General features: G+C 31.1%; 1 protein-coding gene across 3 annotated transcripts; it reads right to left on the reverse strand.

The window, feature by feature from the left end:
• Window positions 1-10,776: 10,776 nt before the first annotated feature.
• On the reverse strand, window positions 10,777-16,341 carry LOC21400729 (probable transcription factor KAN2). 3 transcript variants are annotated; one of them, XM_010098626.2, is made up of 6 exons: window positions 14,966-16,341; window positions 14,683-14,759; window positions 13,633-13,678; window positions 13,377-13,539; window positions 11,724-11,790; window positions 10,777-11,102 (listed from the first exon to the last, which is right to left on the reverse strand). In XM_010098626.2, exons 1-6 carry the CDS (start codon window positions 15,807-15,809, stop codon window positions 10,977-10,979), a joined length of 1,323 nt encoding a protein of 440 aa, XP_010096928.1. In that variant the 5' UTR covers window positions 15,810-16,341; the 3' UTR covers window positions 10,777-10,976. The 3 variants fall into 3 exon arrangements, with proteins under 3 accessions (XP_010096928.1, XP_024021700.1, XP_024021699.1); XM_024165932.1 differs by having other exon boundaries at window positions 10,777-11,099; window positions 11,724-11,793; XM_024165931.1 differs by having other exon boundaries at window positions 11,724-11,793.
• Between the last annotated feature and the right edge of the window lie 7,117 nt (window positions 16,342-23,458).

The raw sequence follows: 23,458 nt of genomic DNA on the forward strand, positions 1-23,458 counted from the left end.
AAAAAAAAAAAAAAAAAAAGGTAGGAAAATAAAGAGGATGATGAGTATTAGTGGGGGCAATATTACTAAATATAAACATAAAGAAACACAAACGTATATAACAATTAAGAAGATTATAATGTAGAAATATTTTTGTGGGACAGCTTCCCCACTAGACCTAATGTGGGTCGTTTCTTGCAACCTTTCAATAACAAGACAATGACTTGTATCAAGGTTTTATCAAACAAGTAAGCTTATAATTATTGAAGAAAAAAAAAGTACTAATAACTAAAGTCTCAATAATATGCCAAGGATTAAAATGTAATATTGTATGGTCAAAGTCACCATAAAAATAAAAAAGGGTACACTTTTACCGTAAGCTAAATTTTGATTGATCATGTTAATTCTTAAACCCAAAGTATACAATTATAAGCTCTTAGCTTTTGCCATGTTAATTCTTACCTAGCTCATAATTTTAATCTTTACTTGCTTACTCTCTCTCTCTCTCTCTCTCTCATATGTTATAACTGTTTATCTCAGATGTACTCCATAGGGAAAAAAAAAACTGCTTGTGGCCTTGTGCTAATTTTTCTTATTTGAGTACACACACAGTAAAAATAAATAAATGAATAAATAAAGTCTCGTCCCATTACGTAATTCTTTGAATAATGAAAGAATCATATGTAATTATATATATAAGTATATATTTCTCTTCTCTTTTCAAGTGGTATCAATGTAAAATGTTTCGGTGTCACTGAAAATCGAAAGGTGCCATTGAAGTTAGGTAAAATTTTGAAGTCTAGTTACTCACCCGAATCATCTTTACATTTGAAAACTAATTCTCTAAAATGATATTTTTCTAATTCACTCAAACAGGAAAAAAAAAAAAAATTGAATCAAGTTTATTTTAAATCTTTGACCTATATATGAATCCCTACCAAATAATGGAAAAGGCACATATTCCATAACGTACCAACTAATCCTCTCACCTTACTCACTCTTTTCAATTTTGCCCTCTTACAAAAAGGCAAAACGAAAAAAATTACCCAATTAAAAGAAAAAAGGTCGTCCTTACTTGTTAAAACTTTTACTTGAGAGAATAGAAAATGAAACCCCAACTAAGGGGGGGCAAAAAACAAGTACAAATGAGCAACTTTGGCAGAAAACTAACCAAATTCATACATGCAAACAAATCAAAAATATCAAAAGAGAAAACAAATTGCTGCGCAAAAATTGCATGCATCAAAGTAACAGTCACAAGATCACTGAGAGTGAAGAGTCCTCCAATTTCGCCATATTCCCTTTTGGGCCGGGCCCACCAAGCCCAAACTCGTACACACACGACTTTTTTTTTCATGCAAAAGAAAAACACACACACACATATATATATCTCGAGCTACTCAAAAGACACTGCAAACAAACTTAAATGCACGCAAAAAAGGAGAGAGAGAGAGGGGGAGAGAGAAAGGGACTTAAATGCAAAAGAGAAAAGAGATTTGGGTGAAAACAAGGGCGCGTCAAAAATAGTGTCATGACCATCTATATAATCTCACACGTCGCTTTCTCTCTCTCTCTAAACAAGGGGTGCAGATCAGATCTGACGGCTGACATGCCATCACTGCCAAAGCGCCCAAATCGATGGTACGAGATCGAAACACGTGTAAAGAGCGTGGACCGAGAATGAATGATAGTGTAATGATGAATAAATAATTTGACATTCTATAGTTTTTGTGTGACAGGTTTTTCTGCAGCATTTACTCATCACTCTCTCTCTCTCTCTCTCTCTCTACCTAAATATACTGATTTACGCTGCATCCCACCAGCCAACTGTTGTACGGTCTTTCTCTCTCTAACTTTCTTCTTTCGTTTTCTCTCTCTGCTGTGTAATATAACATATAATTATTATTATTTTTTAATTTTTTTACCACTGCAATACACTATTCTTTGCTTTTGTACCACCAAACCCTTTAATTTGTCCCCATCTTTGAAAATTCAAATCCCCTTTTAAAATATCTAATTTTCCTTTTTTTTGTTTTTTCTGTTTGCAAAAAAAGAAAAAGTATATATATATATTTGATTAAAACCCTCCAACCACAAAAAAGGAAAAGGAAAAAAAAGCGACAGTCTAACCAAATTGGTCCCATTTTCCAGAATTTAAATATAATAATATATACACATCCACATATATCTAAAAAAGGAAGCTTTGCTTTTGTTTTTTTTTTTTTTTTTTTGAATTTACTTTTTTTTCTATTATTTTATGTGTATTCGTGTGCAGAGAGAATTAGAGGAAAGCATAATCATGTGTTGGTGTGCATAGTATACAAGGTACTACTAACTGATCAGATCGTGAGTCTCAGATTGTGGGGGTCAAGAAAACGGCAATTTTTCAAAAGTGAAAAAAAAGTGTCTGAAAAAATTGGAAACAAAGTCAAAAAGTAACTAGTAGTACTTTTTATTATACTTCTTTTTCTGAATTTAAAACCCACATGTGGACCATATGTGAACTTTCCATTAAGCAAAGAAGCATGCAATAATACAGATTAATTATAATCCAAGATCAAAGATATTTATTATATAGTGGGCCTCCAATAATTAATCTATAGGCTTGACACATTCAAAAATCTACATTGAAGGGTTTGAAAGAGTAGTAGACTACTACTAGAAGTCTTGACTGTTCTTAGCTTGCTCTAGGAGTAAAAATTCTTTGGTAATCAATAGAATTAAATAGAATATCAGAACAGTAAAAAAAAAAAAAAAAAAAAAAAAACAACGTCGATGAAGGCGTATAGGCGCACTATTACGTGGTGGGGTTGTGCGCTTACATTTTATTGAACAAGTCCGAGAGTCCATTCCTAAAATTTCTTCATTTTCTCCCACCTCTTGTTTCAAATTGTTCATTAATTTGTATGACTATTACGTTTTTTTTAATGCTCATTCTTTCATTTCAGTAACTTGTTTTCTAATTGCTTTATTGTTATATTTAGACTTTTCTTGCTCGGTATATGTACACGGCAACACTAGAATTAACTTCAACGCACCAAAAAATTAAGTAACCGAAATCTTTTTCTCGTGCATTTGCATACAAATTAAATGTACGCATACATGTATATGTATGTGGAAAAATATAATCATATGTGATTGTAAGCATAACTTAGCGATAAATACACACATTTTCTTTTAAGATGAGGTCCAGAATCCGAATCCCCCACCCCATTCACAGGAAAGAAACAAATGGTGCGTTTAGAACTCATTTCAAAATGATTTTATTTATTGTATGAAAATGACAATGAAAATATTTTCAATCTCAAACAGAAATTATTTTTAAAAATGCGTTTGTTAGTTTTATCAAGGGATTATTTTCAGTATAAAAAACCCATTAATGTCTCTCTCTCTGCTCGAGAGAGGAGAAAACGAAAATAAAAAATGAAAAATAACTAAAAATTATTTTTTATTTCTCTCTCATTTAACACTAAACTAAAAAATCATTTTTATTTCCGTTTTTTGTCTTTAATTGTGTCAAACGTCATTTTGAAATCGTTTTTATTTCTTCTTTCTCAAAAAAACATGAAAAACAAAAAAAAAGAAAACAATTTTAAACACGACAAAAGATACACAGGCTCCTATACACGTGAAAAAAAAAAAAGGAAAAAGAGATAGAAACCAAGAATTACAAAAATATTGTATGAGTGAAAGATGGTCATATCGTATGAATATTAATTGAAATAGTATATACATGATACGTGCAACAGGTTACATCTTATAGCCTGTAGGTTCACAGCACCTCAAAAAGTAGGGAAAAAGAAAACTAAAAGAAAATGGGTAGCTTGGTTGATTCAAAGTGACAAAAACAAGCCATTTCCATAACTTTTCTCAAAAAATAAAAAAATAAAAAAAGAAAGAAAAGAAAAAAAAAAACAATAACCCAATAACTCATGTCAAGTAGCTAGCTAGGAGTAGCCACAAATGCCTAGCTAGCTAGTAGTACACATTTTGAAAAATCTAGAATGAAGTGAAAAAATTTTGACTTGAATATTACACCCAACTAAATTATTTAAAACACATGTTTTTATTGGCTCATTTCTGGGTTGATAGTTGACTGATCGTTTTAGACGGCAGTTTGCACTTTGATGCAAAGCAAGAAAATTTTACTTTTTGGTAAAAAAAAAAAAAAAAAAAAAAAGTTTCATTTTTTTTTTTAAGACCAGCTTTTTTACCAATTCAGGGTATATAGTTGAATTAAAAAAGAATTCCTTGCCGAAAAGCTAAAAGGGCTACATTAGTGATACTTATTGTCTATTAATTCAGTTGATAACGACGACTGAAAGCAATAAATTTCGATGCAAAGAATCTGACTGACTATATATGCATTTTTAACAAAAGTGTGCTTCCGGCTAACAAGGGGATTCTTCCTGCATTTAGTTTTTTTTTTATTATTATTTTTTTTCATACATCAAAATGGCTTTATTTCTGGTATAAATTTAAAAATACCAAGTACAAATCATATTTTCTTTTACCCTTTTCGTTATATATGACGCCAGAGTATATGCTCGCATATAAATCACCTTAATCTTGATAAAGAGAAGATATGGATGCCCTAATTTTGTGATATAATATGTCGGAAGATTTCACTAACTAATATTTAATTAGATGATAATTAAATAATTAATACTTTAAAAACTCAGACTTTATCTGTTTTTTCATTTCAACTACCGGTTGAAATTGTCATTTTAATTGTTAGTTTTAGTTTTCAAACTACTTGATATATGATTAAAGCAATTTGTGTCACGCACTATAAATTTTTTATGTATACACTTAAACATCACACTACTAAAAATTTAATCCAATGATTAAAATATAAGTTATTATCGGTAGTTAAAAATATAGTTCCTAAGAGTTCATTTATTTATTTATTTTTTTAAAAAAGAATCTTGAATTTCTTTCTACAGTACTATGACGTGACAATGTCATGCCTAAGCCGATGAGCCAATCACATGGCTTAACCGGCTCCCCAATAAGCTTAGCTTCTTGAAACTACGTCAACTAATTAATGAAACAATCTATTCACATATCAATTAAACTGATGTCCTACCAAAGAGAAAAAAAAAAAAGAAGAAAATAGAAAAGAAACTAAAAAAAATATTAAAAAGAAAGTAAAGGTAGGTAATCATGACAGCAATAATTGCCAAAAAGCTACCATGCATGCAGAGAGAACCAAAGTCCTGTTTGATAAAACGTGGCACAAATCAAAGGTCATCGTGTTGGAAATACCAAAAACCCACCGATTTCTTCTCTCCTTAACCCTCGTTTGTTTCATTCTCTTCTGTCTATCCAATTGACTCACGCCAAAGAAAATGAAACCCCTATTATAAAACAAATTATTATTATTATTATTATAAAAATTTTAATAATTGTTTTTCTATTTAAAAAAAAAGACTTTTTCCCCCTTATTTTTATGTTTCCAAGGTGGTGCCAGTAGCAATGTTATTCTCACGCGCGGTTGTGGGGCATGGTGGTCACAGTCATCTTGGATTGGTCTATAGTTAGCTAGCTTGGACTATGTGTGTATATTTATCTTTGTGATTGGGATAAAGAGTTCTGTGGGTTATTAATTGTTCCCTTATTGTCTTTGAAATGGTGGTACAGGACAACTGACATTGATTTCCCCAAGAGTTCTTGTGGTCACAAATTTGATCTCTACGTTTTATAGGGCTTGTACTTTGGAATAGGAAATTTTGAAGTAAATGGTTTGCATGTTGTCCTTTCCTTTCTTTTTTTTTTTTTTTTTTTTTTTTTTATTGCCCCCTCTCTTGGGAGGTGAAAAAAGCTTCTATTGATTTGCCTATCAACTATCATCATGATTCGTGAAGCAATGTAACCCCATCTTTGACGGTCTTTAGATGGACAAGACATATAGATGAATTAAGACACTATTATTAATCAATGAAAATGCCACTCAACTTTAATTCGGATTCACTAGCGAGGAATAATATTAATTACCATTAACTAACTAATTAATTACGACGATATTGTGTGATAATTGCAAGCTGTATCCAACGAGTATCCATCGATGAAAATGTAACTATTTAACTGTCTATTATATATATAATATATATAATATTGCTCTTTACAGATTCTCCACAATCTAAGTGTGACATGCTTGATCAAGCTAATCTGATATGCTTAGACCTAGTCCAGAACATTTTAGCAACTAAAGTTAGCTAGCACATTTATAATTAGTGAGTTTAGTTTGTTTTCCTAAAACCTTATTTTCTGGCAAGCAAGCCACAATTGAAAAAGAATTTTATTAATTGAAGAAATTTCAGTTACAATTTACTATAGTGTGAAAAAATAATTCTTTGAAAAAGAAAAGATGTAATTCTTTGTCATGAAATAGTGGGATATGTAAATCATTTAAACAAATAATTGTTGCTTAGCAAATTATACATCGATTTTCTTTTCTCTCCTGATCGACATGGAATTATAGTAAATGTAGGCTTTGTACACATTCCACCTTATATGATTGCTCAAGCCCAGGATATATTTGATTATTTGTCAATTTGAGAATCACTTTATTTATTTCTGTATATTTATAATTATTTTGTTTCCAAGAGTGACCCACCCTGCATGGTTTTTGATCAGTTCCGTAGCCGTCATTTCAATGGAGAATAATTAACAGGAAGAGAAAAGTATTTCATTATTGTACAACAAAAGCATATATATATATATATATGTATGTATAATATGGACCATATTTTTCCATAATGGAGGTGAGGACATCAGACTAGTTCTCATAATTTTTTTTACCCATTAGACCTTCTTTCTTGTCGTTTTGTTCTTGCATATACAAATAAAACTCCTATATCTAGTGACCATGCACCTATAGAATTTCAACAAACTTACACAAAGAATATCTATCTTTCTCCCTATCAGCTAGGTCCTCTATTTTCTTTTTCCTTCTTTGTTTTTTGAAAAAAAACAAAAGTAATTTTGTCAAGAAAATTCGTCTAAAATCTACGTTTTTCACAAATTAAAATTTAAAGTGAGGTCCTCCATACAGGCCCGTTAATTGAAGTTCAGCCAAAACAAAAAAATTAGTTTAAAATTAATTTTAATTATCTAAACTTTGATCGTATGTATTTCTATAATAATTATAGGAATATATTTAATAAATTTTGAATGAGATCACCCAGCTGAAGAATGTGTTTGATGTGATTGATAATTAAAAAAGAACCAATTAGTGCAAACACATGCATCTTGATGGTAATGCATCATATATAATATTAGGTGACGAGATGAATTATTTTCTCAAATGAGCCACCAATTTGGCCTATAGGATGTGCTAATTAGGGATTGGCATTTTGTACTCATAGAATGAAACAGCTAACTAGAGAACAAACATTTCGAAGGAATCTCCTTGTTTGTTCTACTTTATGATCCCCATAGAATCCATTTTTCTTTGCCACTCTCCTCTTATAAATCATTGAAATTCAATTGTTCGCTCATCAAGGGAGTAAGGTGGGGTTCTTGACATTGTCAATGTTGGTTTTGATTCGACATTTTTCTAGTTTTACTCTTCTCAACATAGTCTACCGACATTATTGATATATACACATACATACATTATTTATACATTATATATGCATAAATACATTTCAGAAGTACGTAGATATATATTTAGTCAACTTGTGTACGTTTAATCATCAAGTTACGAGAACTCTCTCTCTCTCTCTCTATATATATATATATATTTTAAAAAGGAACAAGCTTGTTGATCCTTCTATATATATATATATATATATATATATTCTTCTATAAGTTTGGATTTTTATGCTGTTGCATTTAAATATCTATGCAGTTTTTCTCTAAAAAATTAATTAGTTCATGCTTTACTAAACATATATTGGAGTATATTGTCATGAACTCATGGTCTTAGCCAAAAGAATACTACTTAACCTATAAGGATATTATAAAATCATGTTACTTGGTTTAACAAACATTGACCGAGTCATCCATTGCTTTATGTCGGGGGGGAGGGGGTGAGGTCCACGTTATGATAAGTCGTCATAAAATTAATATGTGTTCTTATGCTCATTAGTTAGCTTAAATCACGATTTTAATTCGAGGTGGTATTAATAATCTCATAAATATTCATACGCTTTATCTCTTGAAAAATAAATGAAAAGAAAAGGGAAAGAACTAATTAGAATATCTCTTTGCGTGTGTGTGTGTGTGTTTTTTTATTTTTATTTTTATTTTTTTTATTTTTTTTTTAAAGATGTCCTTAAAATCATCAACACTTGCTTTCTTAAATGTAGCAAGATGCAGCTTACTTTGATTTATTAACGGATTCATTTATATCTTTTTCTAAAAGCAAAAAATTCCACGGCAAAGTATTTGTGTTTGATATTATATATCATACCTCAAATTGGTCAATAGTTCATGATCTGTTAATTATTTACAGAAACAGAGAAAACAAAATGAAAAGTTTATTACGAGCTCAAATATCAAAAAGTGCATGCTGATCACTTTGTCACGGCCTTCACAGAAGCTTCCTTTTATGAGGTAAAACAGCATTTATATATATTACAAATTGCATATATACATGCTTTGCTTTTGAAAAGCCAAGGTATGACAGTCCAAATTAGCTTTATCCTCACCAAATTTAAAGTGCAAATGATCATCACGCGAACAACTCTTCAAGACTCAATAAGTATGCATTAAAGTATCAGGAACTTTGGCATATTATCTTTCTGTCTGATGGATATATCTGGTAATTAGCAGCTCAACAAATGATGCTGATTTATTTTTTTTATAAAAATTTATCCTACAAGCTAATTAGAGCTTAAAGTGGGAAGGTTCAAAACGAGAAAATCTTACGTTTTATCATAGGGTTTTTTTTTTTTTTTTTTTTACTAAGCAACAACCCTAATAAAAGAAAGAAAAAAAAAGAGGTCTAACGTAATTAAAACATTAAAAAAAATAAGAAAAAGGAAAAATAAACCAAAAGCAAGCAAAACAAAATTCAACAACAAAAAAGCAAGCTAGAAGAAGAATGTAAGATTTTTGCATTTTATGACCTTTCCTCCTACAAGCTCTAATTAAGATGATAAGATGATTTTTTTTCCTTCTCCTCATTGTTATTCAATTTTTTCCTCAAAATTTTACGATCTACCATTTTTTTTTTTTCAAGAACCCGAAGCAACAATTTCCTCCTCTTTTTGAGCCATTATTCAATAATTGATTTAATCAAGGCTTCACTCTCCAAACGCGTTCTCATCTGCTACATCTGCCCAAGATTTTCCACGCATTCTTAGCATCCGGTTGATAAACTGTAACGACCTTATAAGGACTGGTATGATTTTCTCATTGGTTGCTTCTTTTCATGTTTTATGCTTAATTTTACTTTGTATGGTTTTGCTTTTAGTTTTCTTTAGGCTTTTTATTTTTTTTTTTAAATGCTCAAGTTTTATGCATTTTAAAATTACAAGTGAGACAGTAGAATTTTATTTTTGGTAACAAAAAAAAAAGGAAAAGGATCATAAGTGGGACTTGACTAGATTGGAGAGAAAAAACTAATAAATCTATAAAGCATAAAACAAACATATATATTGCTTAATTGAGATCACTAAAGCTTAGGGGTGACAATTCGTGTTACGTGTCGTATTTTGGTCATTTATTTCTAAATTTACCGTCAACCCAGACATGACCCATGACACGATTTTTAAAAAAAAACTGCAATATGAACACGACACGACCACTTTACGGGTTGACACGACACTAAAATTACTTGTGACATAAAATTGACCCGTGAACCCAAAATTGACATGAAAATTATATATTTTTCTTTAGTTTTTTACATATTAGAAATAACTTAAAATCCGTAACACGCTAAAATACAATAACATTCATAAAAATTAAGCAAATAATAGTATAAGATTTTGAGTATAATTATCATGATATCACAAGTTCATAATAAAATCTAAAATATGTAAGGAAAAATATATATATTTGAGTCTTTTACGAGTTTCGTGTCGTGTTTGAGTTAGGTGGGTCTAACCCGAAATTGACTTGTGCTTTTTGTGTCAATTTCAAGTTGACTTAATACTGATCCGAACCTCCTTTATCTCAACTCTAACCTGCGAAATTCGTGTTATTTTCGAGTCGTGTTGTCGTGTCGTGACCCATATTGCCGGCCCTAAGGCTTGATGCTTGACTACATACATGGATAGGAATTTTTTCCAAATGGGTGTAAAAAAGTGTGTTCAAGTTATCCTTTTACAATTGCCCTTTTGTTCTTTTGTAATTTTTCCCCATCTTTCTTATGTCTTTATTTCCCAGCCTTTTCTAGTTTATATTCTTAGGTTCTTTTTTTTCCCCCCTTTGTCATAAAGTGTAAAAGCATGTGAGGTGAAAGTGCCTAGGAATGAATATTAGAGAACCCCCAAGTCCTTTGGTGAAAAAAATACAAAAAAAAATTCATAAAATGTTAAGTGCTCCCATTACAATTACCAAGGAATAAGGATCACTTCCATACTTTAATAAGATAGTTAATGGTCTTTTTCTCTCTCACATTCTCTCTCTCTCTCTCTCTCTCTCTATCTCTCTCTGAGTGCAAAAAACATACAAAATCAATTAGATTTCATATATTTACGTAGGAATATAATATGTTGATTTGGATCTCACAGCTGCAATCGATAGGAAGGACGTGCTTTTTTCCCTCCCTTTTCTCCTTTTGTTGCTTTCTGTCTTTCTTGTCTCCTTGTCTTTCTTTAGCTCTCCTTTTACTTTTCTTCCCCACCCTTTTTTTTCCTCTCTTTTCTTTTCTTTTCTTTTCTTTTCCTTTCTTTTCCGCTGATTTTCTCTGCGAGTACCTGATTCTCATCTCTCTCCCAGCTCCAGGACCCTTCTTCAGAGACATATTTAATCAATTTAAAATGAGAAGTAGTACTTAATACTGAGAGAAGGACTAATTTGAAAAAAATAATAATTATTATTTATCAAATTGCCCTTCCCAAAGTGAACTCCAAATTGGGCTTCTTGGGGCTATTCTCCGACAGATTGGTTGGTGACCCTTCATCTGATGATATTCTTTCGTAGCTTAAGCATTTAGGATCCATATCCTTCTGGGATTAACATTAAAAAACAAAAACAAAAAAAAGAGGAAAAAAAAACATCAAATTAAGTATAATTTAAAGGAAAAAAAAAGGTGCACAAAAATAGTAAGAGCTTTAACATGGAAGAAGCGTGTGAAATGTGGGGCTTGGGAATCAGAGGACATTTGAGTCATCAAGAGAATAAAAGAATAGATATCAATTTTAAAGAAACTTTGGAAGAGTACGTATAGAAAGCCTGCTACAGTGTGCAACGCCCCAAAAAAATTATTCCATACATAATGTCTTACATATTCTCATTCATAAAAACACATACATACATACATAATACGTGTATAGTACAAATATATGTACATAATACTTACATTCTTAATTGTAATAACATCAGCAAGCATGAAATGACAAATTAGCCCTTAAGATTGTGAATGTGTCCTGCACAGGCCTCCTAAAGTCCTTTGACCTATTTTTTTCCCTCTTTTTTGCAAGTAATGTGCTTTAATATATGAGGAATATTATGAACAAGACTTATATTATCGCTTCTCTTTTGTTCATTCATTCAAAGGGAACATATATATACCTAGGGCCAACATTCTGAGGTTATTTTGGGAAATAAAGGGATGAAACATTTGGTACCTGATCAATTAGAGATGGTATATTTGCACCTGCAGAATCCTTTGGTTTGCCATGCAACCAAGCTTCTCTGCTAGAAACCAAACACACACAATGAGAGAATATTTTCAATCAGTGGAAGCCATGCAGAGAAGAAAAAGCAAACACACCAAACACTGAGAAAAAGAAGCCTATCTTTTACTGTCTTTGTTTATATATAGTCTCAAGCTATAGCTAGCTTTTTACGCATTTTGTAGTGGTGATATTGAAATAAAGTTGAATACCACCCACCTCCCCCCATGTGATTTTCCCATTACCCAATACTCCAAACCAAACACATATTACAAAGGAATTGTTTCAAAGGGCATATGGCTTTGGCACAAAGATGATTTCCACTAATGGGTCCATCATCATCATCATCATCATCATCATCATCATCATATATACCTTATAGCTTTGAGACTAAGTTTTGGTATTCTTTTCTAGGACCCAGAAGAAATAGCCTTAAAATAGCCTCTAAATATGTGGCCCCACAAAATCCAAGGGAAAGAGATAGATATCTCTATTTTTGAGGTGGATTTTGTCAAATGAGGATTCCCATATCTTGGATTTGTAGGAGTTTTGGTGGGTTTCTTTTCACTACTCCCCTTTTCACCCACACACACACACCCACTAGAGGAGATCATTATAATTACCCCATCATGGAGTTTCAGTTGTAGTCTTCATAATTTGTAGACAGACAGAAGAAAGCACACACACACACACACACACACACACACATATATATATATATATATATATATATATAGTGAAATCGTTTTCTTCTTTTTTGATTTCTTACCAATAATTATGTCTTTATCTGAGGGCTCAGGTGAGAGAGTACTACAATATAAGGTTATCACCCATTTGAAATGATTGCTCAGAATATGAGACTTTGAACGAAAACGTTAGTTAAAGGTTTCAGTCCAGCATTGTTATTATGCTTAAATTTAAACAACATTCCCTCTTTTTGTTCTTTTCCTTTTTCTTTTTTATTGAGAGAAAGTTTCCTTTGAATATATATAGTTATATGAATCCAAACAAAGTTGAAAGCAAAAGAATAAATAAAGCGAGGACTGAGACGTTTTTTGTACATTATTCTGTTGCATTGTGTTTTCGAGTATCTAAAGTTCATAAGTTTTGTTTTTTTCTTTGTAACAAAGTACAAGCAAGTTTATTTCCAACATAATTAAACATCATAATATGCACATTATAGGTGTTAGAACTTCTTTTTATAAGTTAATCCATCATGGGTTTCTAGGAAGTTCTCTATAGACGACCTATTACATACTACAACAAAAACATTGCTTCCTTAGTCATGTATGCCAAGGCTTTTGTGTACATATATATATATATATGTATGTATGTATGTATATATGTATATATTCTTCTTTTTCACTATGTCACAAACAGTGAGGGAAAATAAAAAGCATTTGTTAGAATCAATATGAAACAAAGTCGGTTTCTAGGTATACCTAAGACACACCAAACTATATATATTTAACAAGGACGTACGACACTACTTATTATTGCCATATACAAGAGACAGACATATATATATATATATATATGTGTGTGTGTGTGTGTTTGTGTGTGTGAGAAGGAGATGAAGAGTTAAATTTATAGTTTTTGTGTTACCTTGAAGAATTGCTCCACAGGCCACGATATTCCTTATCTTGATTAGCACCCGACCTTTCCTGCTGAGAAGATTGTTCGGCAGACCTTCTTGAGTTCTGAATGTCAAACATTAAATCTTCAGTAGTATCACCCGACGACCCATTTTCATACGCATCTGATTGTCCTGATCGGCCAAAAGAAAAAAAAATCAAGAACTTAGGTTTTAGCCAACAAAAATTAGCGGGAAAAAAACGAAAAAAAAAGAAGGGGTTTTAACCTGAAGAAGCCGCTGCTCTATCTGTGGTCTTTACCGTCCGATACATCTGAAATGGAGTTTAATATAGCACTTGGATGTTAATCAATATCATTCACAAAATGTAATACAAATTAACGAAAATGAGAGTTTCTTAATTTAAGAGCGAAACAGAAAAGGAAAGAGGAACAAAAGCAGTCTCCAACTCTTACAGTACGGTTTTCTTTATTTTTGAAAACACACGATACAAGACGGTGCAAGTACATAAAGAAAACAAAGCATTTATATACACACACACACACACATATGTATATGTATGTGTGTATACATGCATGCATGCACGCAGTTAACCATGGTTATATAAGTGTGGTCACCGTAACCAATCAATTTTATCATCATGAAGATATCATTGAGAAATGATAATGTTCTGTACTTGTTTCTTTTTCCATTTTTTTTTTTCCTCTATAGAATGGAAGAAATTAAAAAATGATTTTCTTATTCATTATAGACTGTGTAAGAGTCTGTCTAGGCTTGGCTACTACGACCTCGACTCATTTTTTGAATTCCTTGGGCTTTGTCTTATTTGTTTTCTCTGTAATCGATAATCTTCTCTCTCTCTCTCTCTCTCTCTAAGTTAGTATTGATTTTTTTTTTCTTTTTCTTTAATAACATGGTTCATTCTTCCAAGCAAAAAGCTGTTTATTAGCTTGCAGAAGCAGAACCCACATCAGATCTATATCTGTATATAGTAGAAAAAGAAGTGCTAAGGATTTCAGACACCCTTTGGAATTTGAAAACGTTTTGCATTAACTCCTTCTTTCCCTCTAATGTAGGCCGTAAAAACAAACAAAGACTACCATACAACTGCAATCACTCCATACAACAAACGACTAATGATGGAGAAAATAATTTAAAGAGAGTGATTAAGAAAGAAAAAAGTTTGAAAATTTATCTAATTAGTTGATGAAAGAAAATAAAAACTAAATAATCCCAATACAAAAGAGGAAGTTTGAAGAATGATAGATTATTAGTGAAGTGGTCTTTTGCTACAGTGACGTTTGTAATTTTTCTCACCTGTAAATGAGATTTCACATGTGCGAGGGTCAGATCCTTCACATCCATTAGCTCAAGAACTGACTTTGGTGTAGCCCCTAAGAAATCCCATAATACAAATAGTAACACTAATTAGGTATATATGTATGTACTATGTATATAATACAATATACATCAGCCGATTATTTCCCCATTTTTGCTTCTAAACCAATTGGTTGAAGTAAGAGCAAATTAAAGAGAAGAAGAAATTAAAGACAATAGACAAATGATAGAATTTTTAGCTTGAGCTTGAGCTTAAGCTTACTTTCATGGCCACCCAAGAGCTCAACGGCATGAACGAACCGCGCGTGGAGCGTCGTCGTCCACCGCATCCGAGGGGCCCGCATGCTTCGCTTCGCCGGAAACCTCGAAAGGAACCTCGATCGCATCAACCCGGCCTGCTGCTGGTGGTGGTGGTGGCCATGATGAGACTGAAACGGCGACGAGCCGGCGGCGCCGTTGGCGAGGGAAGACGACAAGGAATTGGCGGCGGCGGCGGCGGCGGCGGTGTCGAGAACCTGCGCGGCGGGGGAGAACGGAAAAGGCGACGAGGGAGGGTTTTGGTAGACTGGAATTCCCCTTATGGGCCTCAAGAATCCCAGCTCCTGGCTCAACCCTTGTTGCTGCTGGTGATGAAACGCCGCGTTTTGATGGTGGTGGTGGTGGTGGTGAGTATATAACTGGTTTTGGTGAGGGAAAGGAGTAGTACTGGTACTATTGTGAAAAAGACTATTGCCATTACCGTTTTGGAGGTGTTGTTGGTGGTGATATTGATGATGATGATGATGATTATGATTATGATGAGAAAGAAGAGTACTGTTATTGTTGGAGTTGGAGAGAGAAAGGTCGAAGCAGTTGGAGTTCATGTTCATGTTGCTGTTGTTGTTGGTACTACTTGTTATCATATTGTCCGCTTTTGACGCCATTGAAGAAGATATGGAGTTTCTCGAGTCCAAAGCTCGCTTCCAAAATCCCAAATCCATCACCTCCTGATCTTCCACGGTACCGGTCGTACCATTCGTTGTCGTTCGTCTCCAAGTCGATGTGGGTTTTGCGTTTGGAGGGCTGATTTGGAGAGACAAATCCGGTTGAGCTGGGAATAGCTCCATTTCTTTTGGTACGTAAACAGCTAGTACAAGAAAAAACCAAAATAACTACAACAAAAAAAAATTGATGATAATCAAAGAAAATTAAGCTTGGCTTCTCCAAGTCTTAAATATTCCTTGTGTAATTCCTCTCTATTTTTTTTGTTTTTGTTTTTCTTCTCTCTCTTTTGTTAGATATATAGAAGAGGAATATTAAGGGTGTATTTGTCAAAGGGTGAGGCCGTATATGTATGAACAAGTTTGGGCCGGGATAATAGGGGGTTTTGGAAATTCAGGTGATATTATAAGAGTATTTCTTTCTGGTTTTTTTTTTTTCTCTTTTGTTTTTCAGATGGGGTTTGATCAATTTTGAAGGAGTAGTTGCAGATTTTGGGATTGAGAGGAGAGAGAGAGAGAAGAGAGAAAGGAGAGAAATAAATGACAAGGTATGAAGTGAATGGTTGTTTCTTTTGTGTGAAGTATATGTGAGAAAATGACACTTGAGGAGCTATGAGAGAGAAAGAGAGAGAGAGAGACAGTCACAGAGAGAGGAGAGAGAGAGAAGTTTTTTTTTTTTTTTTTTGGTGGACGTGGGGTGTAGGGGAATAGGGTAAGAAAGGAAGAAAAAGATAGAGAAAAGAAAAAAAGAAAGTTAAATGAGTTTGGGACTTGATTCCTTTTTTTACTACATCTCTTCTTTCTTTCTTTTTTTTTTTTTTCGCTTTCTTTTTTCCTGGGAGAAAAGGAACGAAAAAAGAGGGAATTATATAAATCCACTTTAATTAACGTGTGGGTTTGTCCCTCAGCAAACCCACACTATAACCTTTCTAAACCAACGCACACACGCTCTTTAAACAGAAGACCTCTTTGTTTGGGTTTACTTATTACCCTTTTTTACTTTCCATACAAACCCTAAAATTTTTTACATTTTTCTCTGCATCATACTATAAAGCCCATGATTATGCACTAATTTCCACATTCTAGGGTTCAGTTATTTGTCCCCAATTTACACCACTCATTGCCGTCATGATGATGATTTGATTTTTTTTTAAAAATTTATTTTCACAAAAACAAACCCAATTCCTACAAATCGCATAATTAATTTGCTTTTCATTTTTATCTTTTTTTTTATATAATTCTTTCATTTCTATCTTTATACCCAACTTTTCTTTTCTAAGAAAAAGAGAAGGAAAAGAAAAAAAATGAAATGAAATAAATTAGACCCACCATTTTTTTCCCCCTCAATAATGTCCCCAGAAATTTAAGGCACATTTTTGTGGGCAGATATACGGATGGTCACTCTGTTGCAAAGTCAAATTTACCTTTCTCTAAACAAAACCAGTGAGATGGGCCTAAGAGGGTAAGTTTGTCTTTTCAGGTAAGGTGCCCTCCGGTCATCAAAAGGACGCCCTTACATTCTGGGCACCTTCCATTTGAATCATAGACAAAGTTCAGTAATGGTTAAATCAACTTACATTTTGGACCGTTTAGTTCACTTATTAAAATTTTTAAAATAAAATTAAGATATAATTTTATGTAAGAATTTTTTACTATAGTAAAAAAAATAAATATGATTCTTTTTAAGATTTTTTTACTGTAACAAAACTCAAATCGGTGAAATGAACTGGACTTAAATAGAACAAAGGATAATCAGCTTTTTTTTTCTTTTTTTTTTGGTTAGACAGCACAAATTTTTACAATATTTACACCTTACCCCACTTTTTGGTTTCTGATGACATTCTGTATATACCCTAAGAATTGGAGGGGTATGTTGGGGTACAGTGTTTACCAAGTGCAAAATATTCTTAAGGAATTTCTTTTTCTTTTTCTTTTTCTCTTTTATTTATTTATTTATTTATTTTTTGTGTTTGGGGGATTATATATTTGTACATTTATTTTGTCTGATAAGAATCAAAAGAGAACTACCGATCAATTCCTCCAATATTTTGGAGCAGAGAAATAACTCTACAACCAAAGTTAAATAGATCTTCACTCATTTTTATAAGGACAGGGAGCATTCAATTCTCTTTTTTCTTTTTTTTTTTTTTCTCTTGCAATCTAAACGTGAAATATGCAGGAAGAGCTGACTACTAGATGGGATTTTTTAGGAGTAGAAAACTGAGGGTTAATTTCTTTAGTAATTTAATTTTGATTGATAAAAGTTCCATAAATAATTAAGTAAATTTACCAATCTAAAAAATCCTTAATGTAATACGTAATATAAATCACATATACTGTGAAGACAATCAATAGTAGTATTGGTGTTACTGTTTTTTCTTTGAAATCACAACAATTATTAAACCCACAGTAAAACATTAATAATGACCAGTATTATTAAAAAATGCGATTAAATTTAATTGCAATTGCTAGATGACAAATAATTGATACTAGAATAACTTTAATTGCAAATAACTTGTTCCATTAGATAAGTGATTCAATTTATGTGGTCTGCATAAGTGCTGATAATATATATGGTCCCAAAAGCTATGTAATAATGGCATATATATATATATAGTTCCTATATATAAATTGTGAAGCAATTAGTAAAAACACGTACATAGCTTATTTTGACTTTTTAGCTTGGGATCAGAAACATTGAATAACAAAATAAGGTAGTTGTAAAGCTAATAAAATTAGGGCTCATAATGGTACTATTTAACCTAGTCTGCGTGATAAATATGCTCTCCGTTAGATTGTTCAGAGAACATTTTTGCCCTATACTTGCGACTGCTAATAAATTTTCATTATTTCTTGTAGATAAACTTTAATTGCTTTTAGATAAAAGATTTTAAGTGAATGGAAGTCTTTTTTTTTATTATTTTTTATTTTACAATAAAGCCGGATTGGACTAAATATACTACACATATTTGTTTAGTTTCAACTTGCTAAGTGTGAAACATAGACCCTACATTTATAATAATTGTTGTTATAAAATAAGTGTTGAACTACCCTTAAAAAAAAAAGTGTGTTGAAAACCGATAAAACTGGGTGGTTCACTTAACTCAATTGGGCTATATAGCATAGTTCTAGAATTCATGACTTGTTTTCGCCGCTTACCAGAAACTCAATATCCATATTAAACCCTTTATCATTTTTTTTTTTAATTATTAAAGCACATCTGAAAAGTGGCAGATTAAGCCATTTTAAGGTCAATATTTTGAAATGACTAGTTTTGTGCCAAAAATAACGTGTTAGCAGTACTTCTAGGTTAGTTTACAGTTCCTTTCTATTATTTAGTATTTTACTCTTCGCTATATTGTTAATTATTAGTTTCTTTGAATCCTCATTCCTACTGAAAGAACATAATCATAATAATAATAATAATCATCATCATCATCATAATCATCAGGATGATGATAATGATAATAATAATAATAATAAATAATAGTGGACGTGACAGAAATATAATCAGTGACGATACTATTGGACGACGAGTTTCAAATTGGAAAAAAAAAAAAGAAAAAACAACAACAACAACAACATCGATCAATTAGTGATCGTTCTAGTTTTGCTGATGGCGTGTTTTCCCCTTTTTTTTTTCTTCTCTTATGGTAGTAGTACTTTTGTATATATTGATAATAATAACAGAAATTTAAAGAAGTGAAAGGTCGGATTATACGCTTAAAATCAATTTACAATGTAGCGAAAATTCAATATTGTTATTATTTTTTTTTATGATCAGTAACCTGGGTGTGATTCAAAAAAAAAAAAAGGTCTTCATTTTTATGCTTTCTTATATTATTCATAGCTTTTTCATAATTTTCAAAGGCTTTAAACCTATATATTTAAAGTATTAGGTCAGATATCCCTTCAATGGTTTTGATGTGATAACAGTAAACTGATGTAATAAGATTACACATGAAACACAAACACACACTAGTAATTTGCCTGCTATTTATGCATATGTCAATGGTCATAAATTGTCATAAATTGCAGGGAAGTACACAATTTAATTATAGTTCTTATTGTATATATCTATTTTTCCAATATCCTTCTCAGACTGTCCACTTAATTAATTATATTGCCCTCCAAAATAATATGAAATAAATTAATAAGCTAATATTTTAATGGTTATTATGCATAACAAGGAGCTTTTTTTTTTTTTTTTTTTTTTTTTTTAAAATCAAAAAAAAAATATTTTTTATTTTTAATTTTTTAAAAGGGTTTTTTTTTTTTTTTTTTTTTTTTTTAGAATCCTAACAATAAGCTAGTTGATATCTAGCATTTGATAATAACAAAATTATGATATGATATGCGTAATTATCCTTGTTCCAAGAAAAGTTATAACAAATTACAAACCTGGCTAATTGAAACTAAAAAAAAAAAAGTTCAAGGATGAGAAAGATAAACAACTTGAGTAGCTAGTAATTAGATGAGCAGTAAAGTTATTCGATTTTGTGTTGGCTAATTTGGTTGGGGTAATGTCAGGCATATGTCCTATATTGGCTTCCTCTTTTTTGTCGGTGTAAAACATCTGTTTTCCCAATTAAAAAAAATGTAGTTAAAATTGAATGACCTACGAAAAATAAGCAAAAGTGATTAATATATATATATATATATATACCTTTTTGACTTTATTTTGAAGGAACAATTAGCAATTTACTATAAATGTCTATTGGTTACATGTCTAATTATATTGACACCTACATTAGCTAATTTTATTCTTACTAACAGAAATAGACAGGATAAGCTAGGCATTAATTTAGTCGAGAAAATAAATTTAATAAAAGGAAAAACGAATCAAGTGGTTATAGTACTTATAAAAGGGCATTGAATGATCTAGGGAAAATAAAAGAAGCAAACAAAATTCATTTGGACCTCTTAAAAACAATTTACTTAGCAAACCAACCGACATGAACTTCTTTTATTTCAAGTGGGTTCACAGATAAATTCAGGTAGAGATGTTTAAGGAGAAAATAAATATCTTTTACCCGAGTCTTTAAAAGTTTGTAGTACACGTCATAATTTTTCATTTATGCATATCAACCGCAACTAGCTAGTAAATGGTAAGATATGCAATGAAAATGATTTAAATCCAATTAAGTTTAGGCATAGGTAGAAATTTAAATTTATTTAGGGTGGGAGGAGAGAAAGCAAAAATAATAAAAAGAGTTGTTACAAATTTTAGGATAATTTCGTAGCAACCTTTTTCTTGAACTTTCCTTTTATTTTGCACTTTGATACTTAGATTAAAATTTTAATTTGGTAAATATGCTTCAGGTAATTGATCGAGGTGATAACGATTTGAACTTTTCCACAAAAATAAAAACAATTTTGAACTTGCCATTACCATGGATTCTCCTCCAAACTTATGATTTCTTGAACTTTGTAGTCCTAAACTTGCTTATTGGCTAATGTTACTAAAAAGAGAAAATTACATAATTTTGTACTTTCACATTTTAGTACAATTTATCCTCTATTCACATTTGAACTTTTGATTTCAAAGTTACCATATTTTAACCAAGAGAGAAATCGGGAAAAAAAATATATTAAATTCCAAAGGTACCCTTCTAAGCTTTGTCTCCAAATACGGTCACACACAACTAGCCCCAATTAGTAACTTATACACACAAACTAAAGTTTTCATATTCTTTCTCTTTCGTTCTTGTTCACCTCGTACGACGAGACTCGCACATATATATCAAGTTCACATTTATGATCTTGCACACATGCAAACGCAACCTCCCGCATATACCAGGCGAGAAAGCTTCAAACACATTATATATGTTAATTTTGGCATTAATTTGTAATGATGTAATTTATTGAATGATTATTTAGCTAGTTTCAATGCTAAGCTTATACTCCTAAGAATTTGGGCATAATCCAAAAATAAATTTGATAACTTGAGGGTGAATGTGTGTTTGAGAAAACTGTTTTTGAATAATAATAATAATAAAAAAAAAACGATCGAAGAAATCAATCGAATATGATATTTTAAAATTCTTTCTAAACTATCAAGGTCATTCTCATGTTGTCATATAAAATAATTATCAAAGATTAAACTCGACAAATTGGCAATTAGCTCTAGATGATCAAGCATTCTAAAACCTTCAATCTTCCTTGTAATTCTCTTTTTCTTTGAATCAATTAGTGTATGGGCACTGGTCGAATCTCTTTAAACTTCTCAATTCTCCTTCCAACCTTTATTGGCCACAGCTTTCTAAGCTCCAAAATTAAATGAAAACCTAGATACTAAAAAAGATCTCACTGAAAATAAACCACAAGAGGTCTATTTATGGGAGACAATTAATTAGTCATGGTTCCGACCAATTCTATTACTTGGCCTTTTAACAAGTGGAGCATGCAACATATCCTCGCACGTGGAGGTATGATACGTGCACGTGTCACACTTTAATTAATTGTCCAATTTTCCTTCAATAAAAATCAATTTATTAAATAACCATGATCTAATTTTAATGGAGAATTGATATTTATTTATTTTAACAATATTTTCCACACCTAACACAAGTATATATTTTATCTGACAAATAAATAATTACTATGCAATATATATTTTACAAATTAAAATTTGGTAAAATAAATACTTTCTGCACAATTGATATTCCATCGTGTCATAAATATATCAATGTTACACGGAAACATGCACCCCATATATCAGTGACACTTACTGTGCAAGGTGTAGAGGTCAGATATAAAGACTGAAAATTCGTCTAAGAAAATTCCATTAATTCATCCCAAGAATTTATGTAGCTAGCGAGTAGACAAAACAGACGTATATGAGTTAAGTTTCAATAAGAGAAAAATACTTAGTTTGTCATAGTTTTGTATATATTTATTATTTATCATTCTAAATAATTAGATGTCTTTTTCACTTTTTATTTATTTTTATTAATTGAATGATAATTGTTTACTTTTAAGTAAAGTGAGATAAATAATATTTTTACCATCTTAAGTGGTATTTTTTATTTTTTTTCCTTTCAATAATTATTTTTAGTTTTATTAATGTAGTAATTAAATCAATATCATTATTAACTTTTGTTTGTGCCACTATCGAACCAAAGCTGCATCCTTAAATTATATACATAAATTATTGGGAACCTTTAAATAACCAATTTAAGGTTTTACATTGATATAACCATTTACCATGTGTATTTACCGTCTACGATAATATTCATAATTAAATTTAAGTTATTATTTGCGATAAAACCCTCTTAAAACAATACCAACTGTGCTAGTTATTTCATGTTTTTAGTTAAATAACTAATGATTTAGTTTTTTCTAACTTTTCTCCAGTTCAACCATTAGCTAAATGGCATAAAGAATGTCTTTCACACTAGCTAAATATAACTAGCATGGAGTGGCTAGTTATTTCATTTTTTATTTTATTTTATTTTTTTAATTGTTGTAAATGCAGACTCTTTTCTAAATTTAATAAAATTATTTATATTTTAAATTTAATAAATATTAAAGTAATATATATTTAGTTAAAATAAGGAGTATAATTGGAGTAACTCATAAAAAAATTGCTAGCTAAAATAGCTTTTTAGTCATTTTAATTCTAAATCTTGTTTATCCCTGAGTTCTGTTAATTCTTTATTAAATGACCTATATTTACGAACAAGTGAACATAAGGGGTGCGTTTGGAACTCGTTCTAAAATGATTTTATTTTTTGTATGAAAATGAAAATGAAAACGTTTTCAATCTCAGATAG

Source organism: Morus notabilis, unplaced genomic scaffold (assembly GCF_000414095.1).
Source record: "Morus notabilis unplaced genomic scaffold, ASM41409v2 Scaffold332, whole genome shotgun sequence".
In the NCBI taxonomy this organism is placed as follows: Eukaryota; Viridiplantae; Streptophyta; class Magnoliopsida; order Rosales; family Moraceae; genus Morus; species Morus notabilis.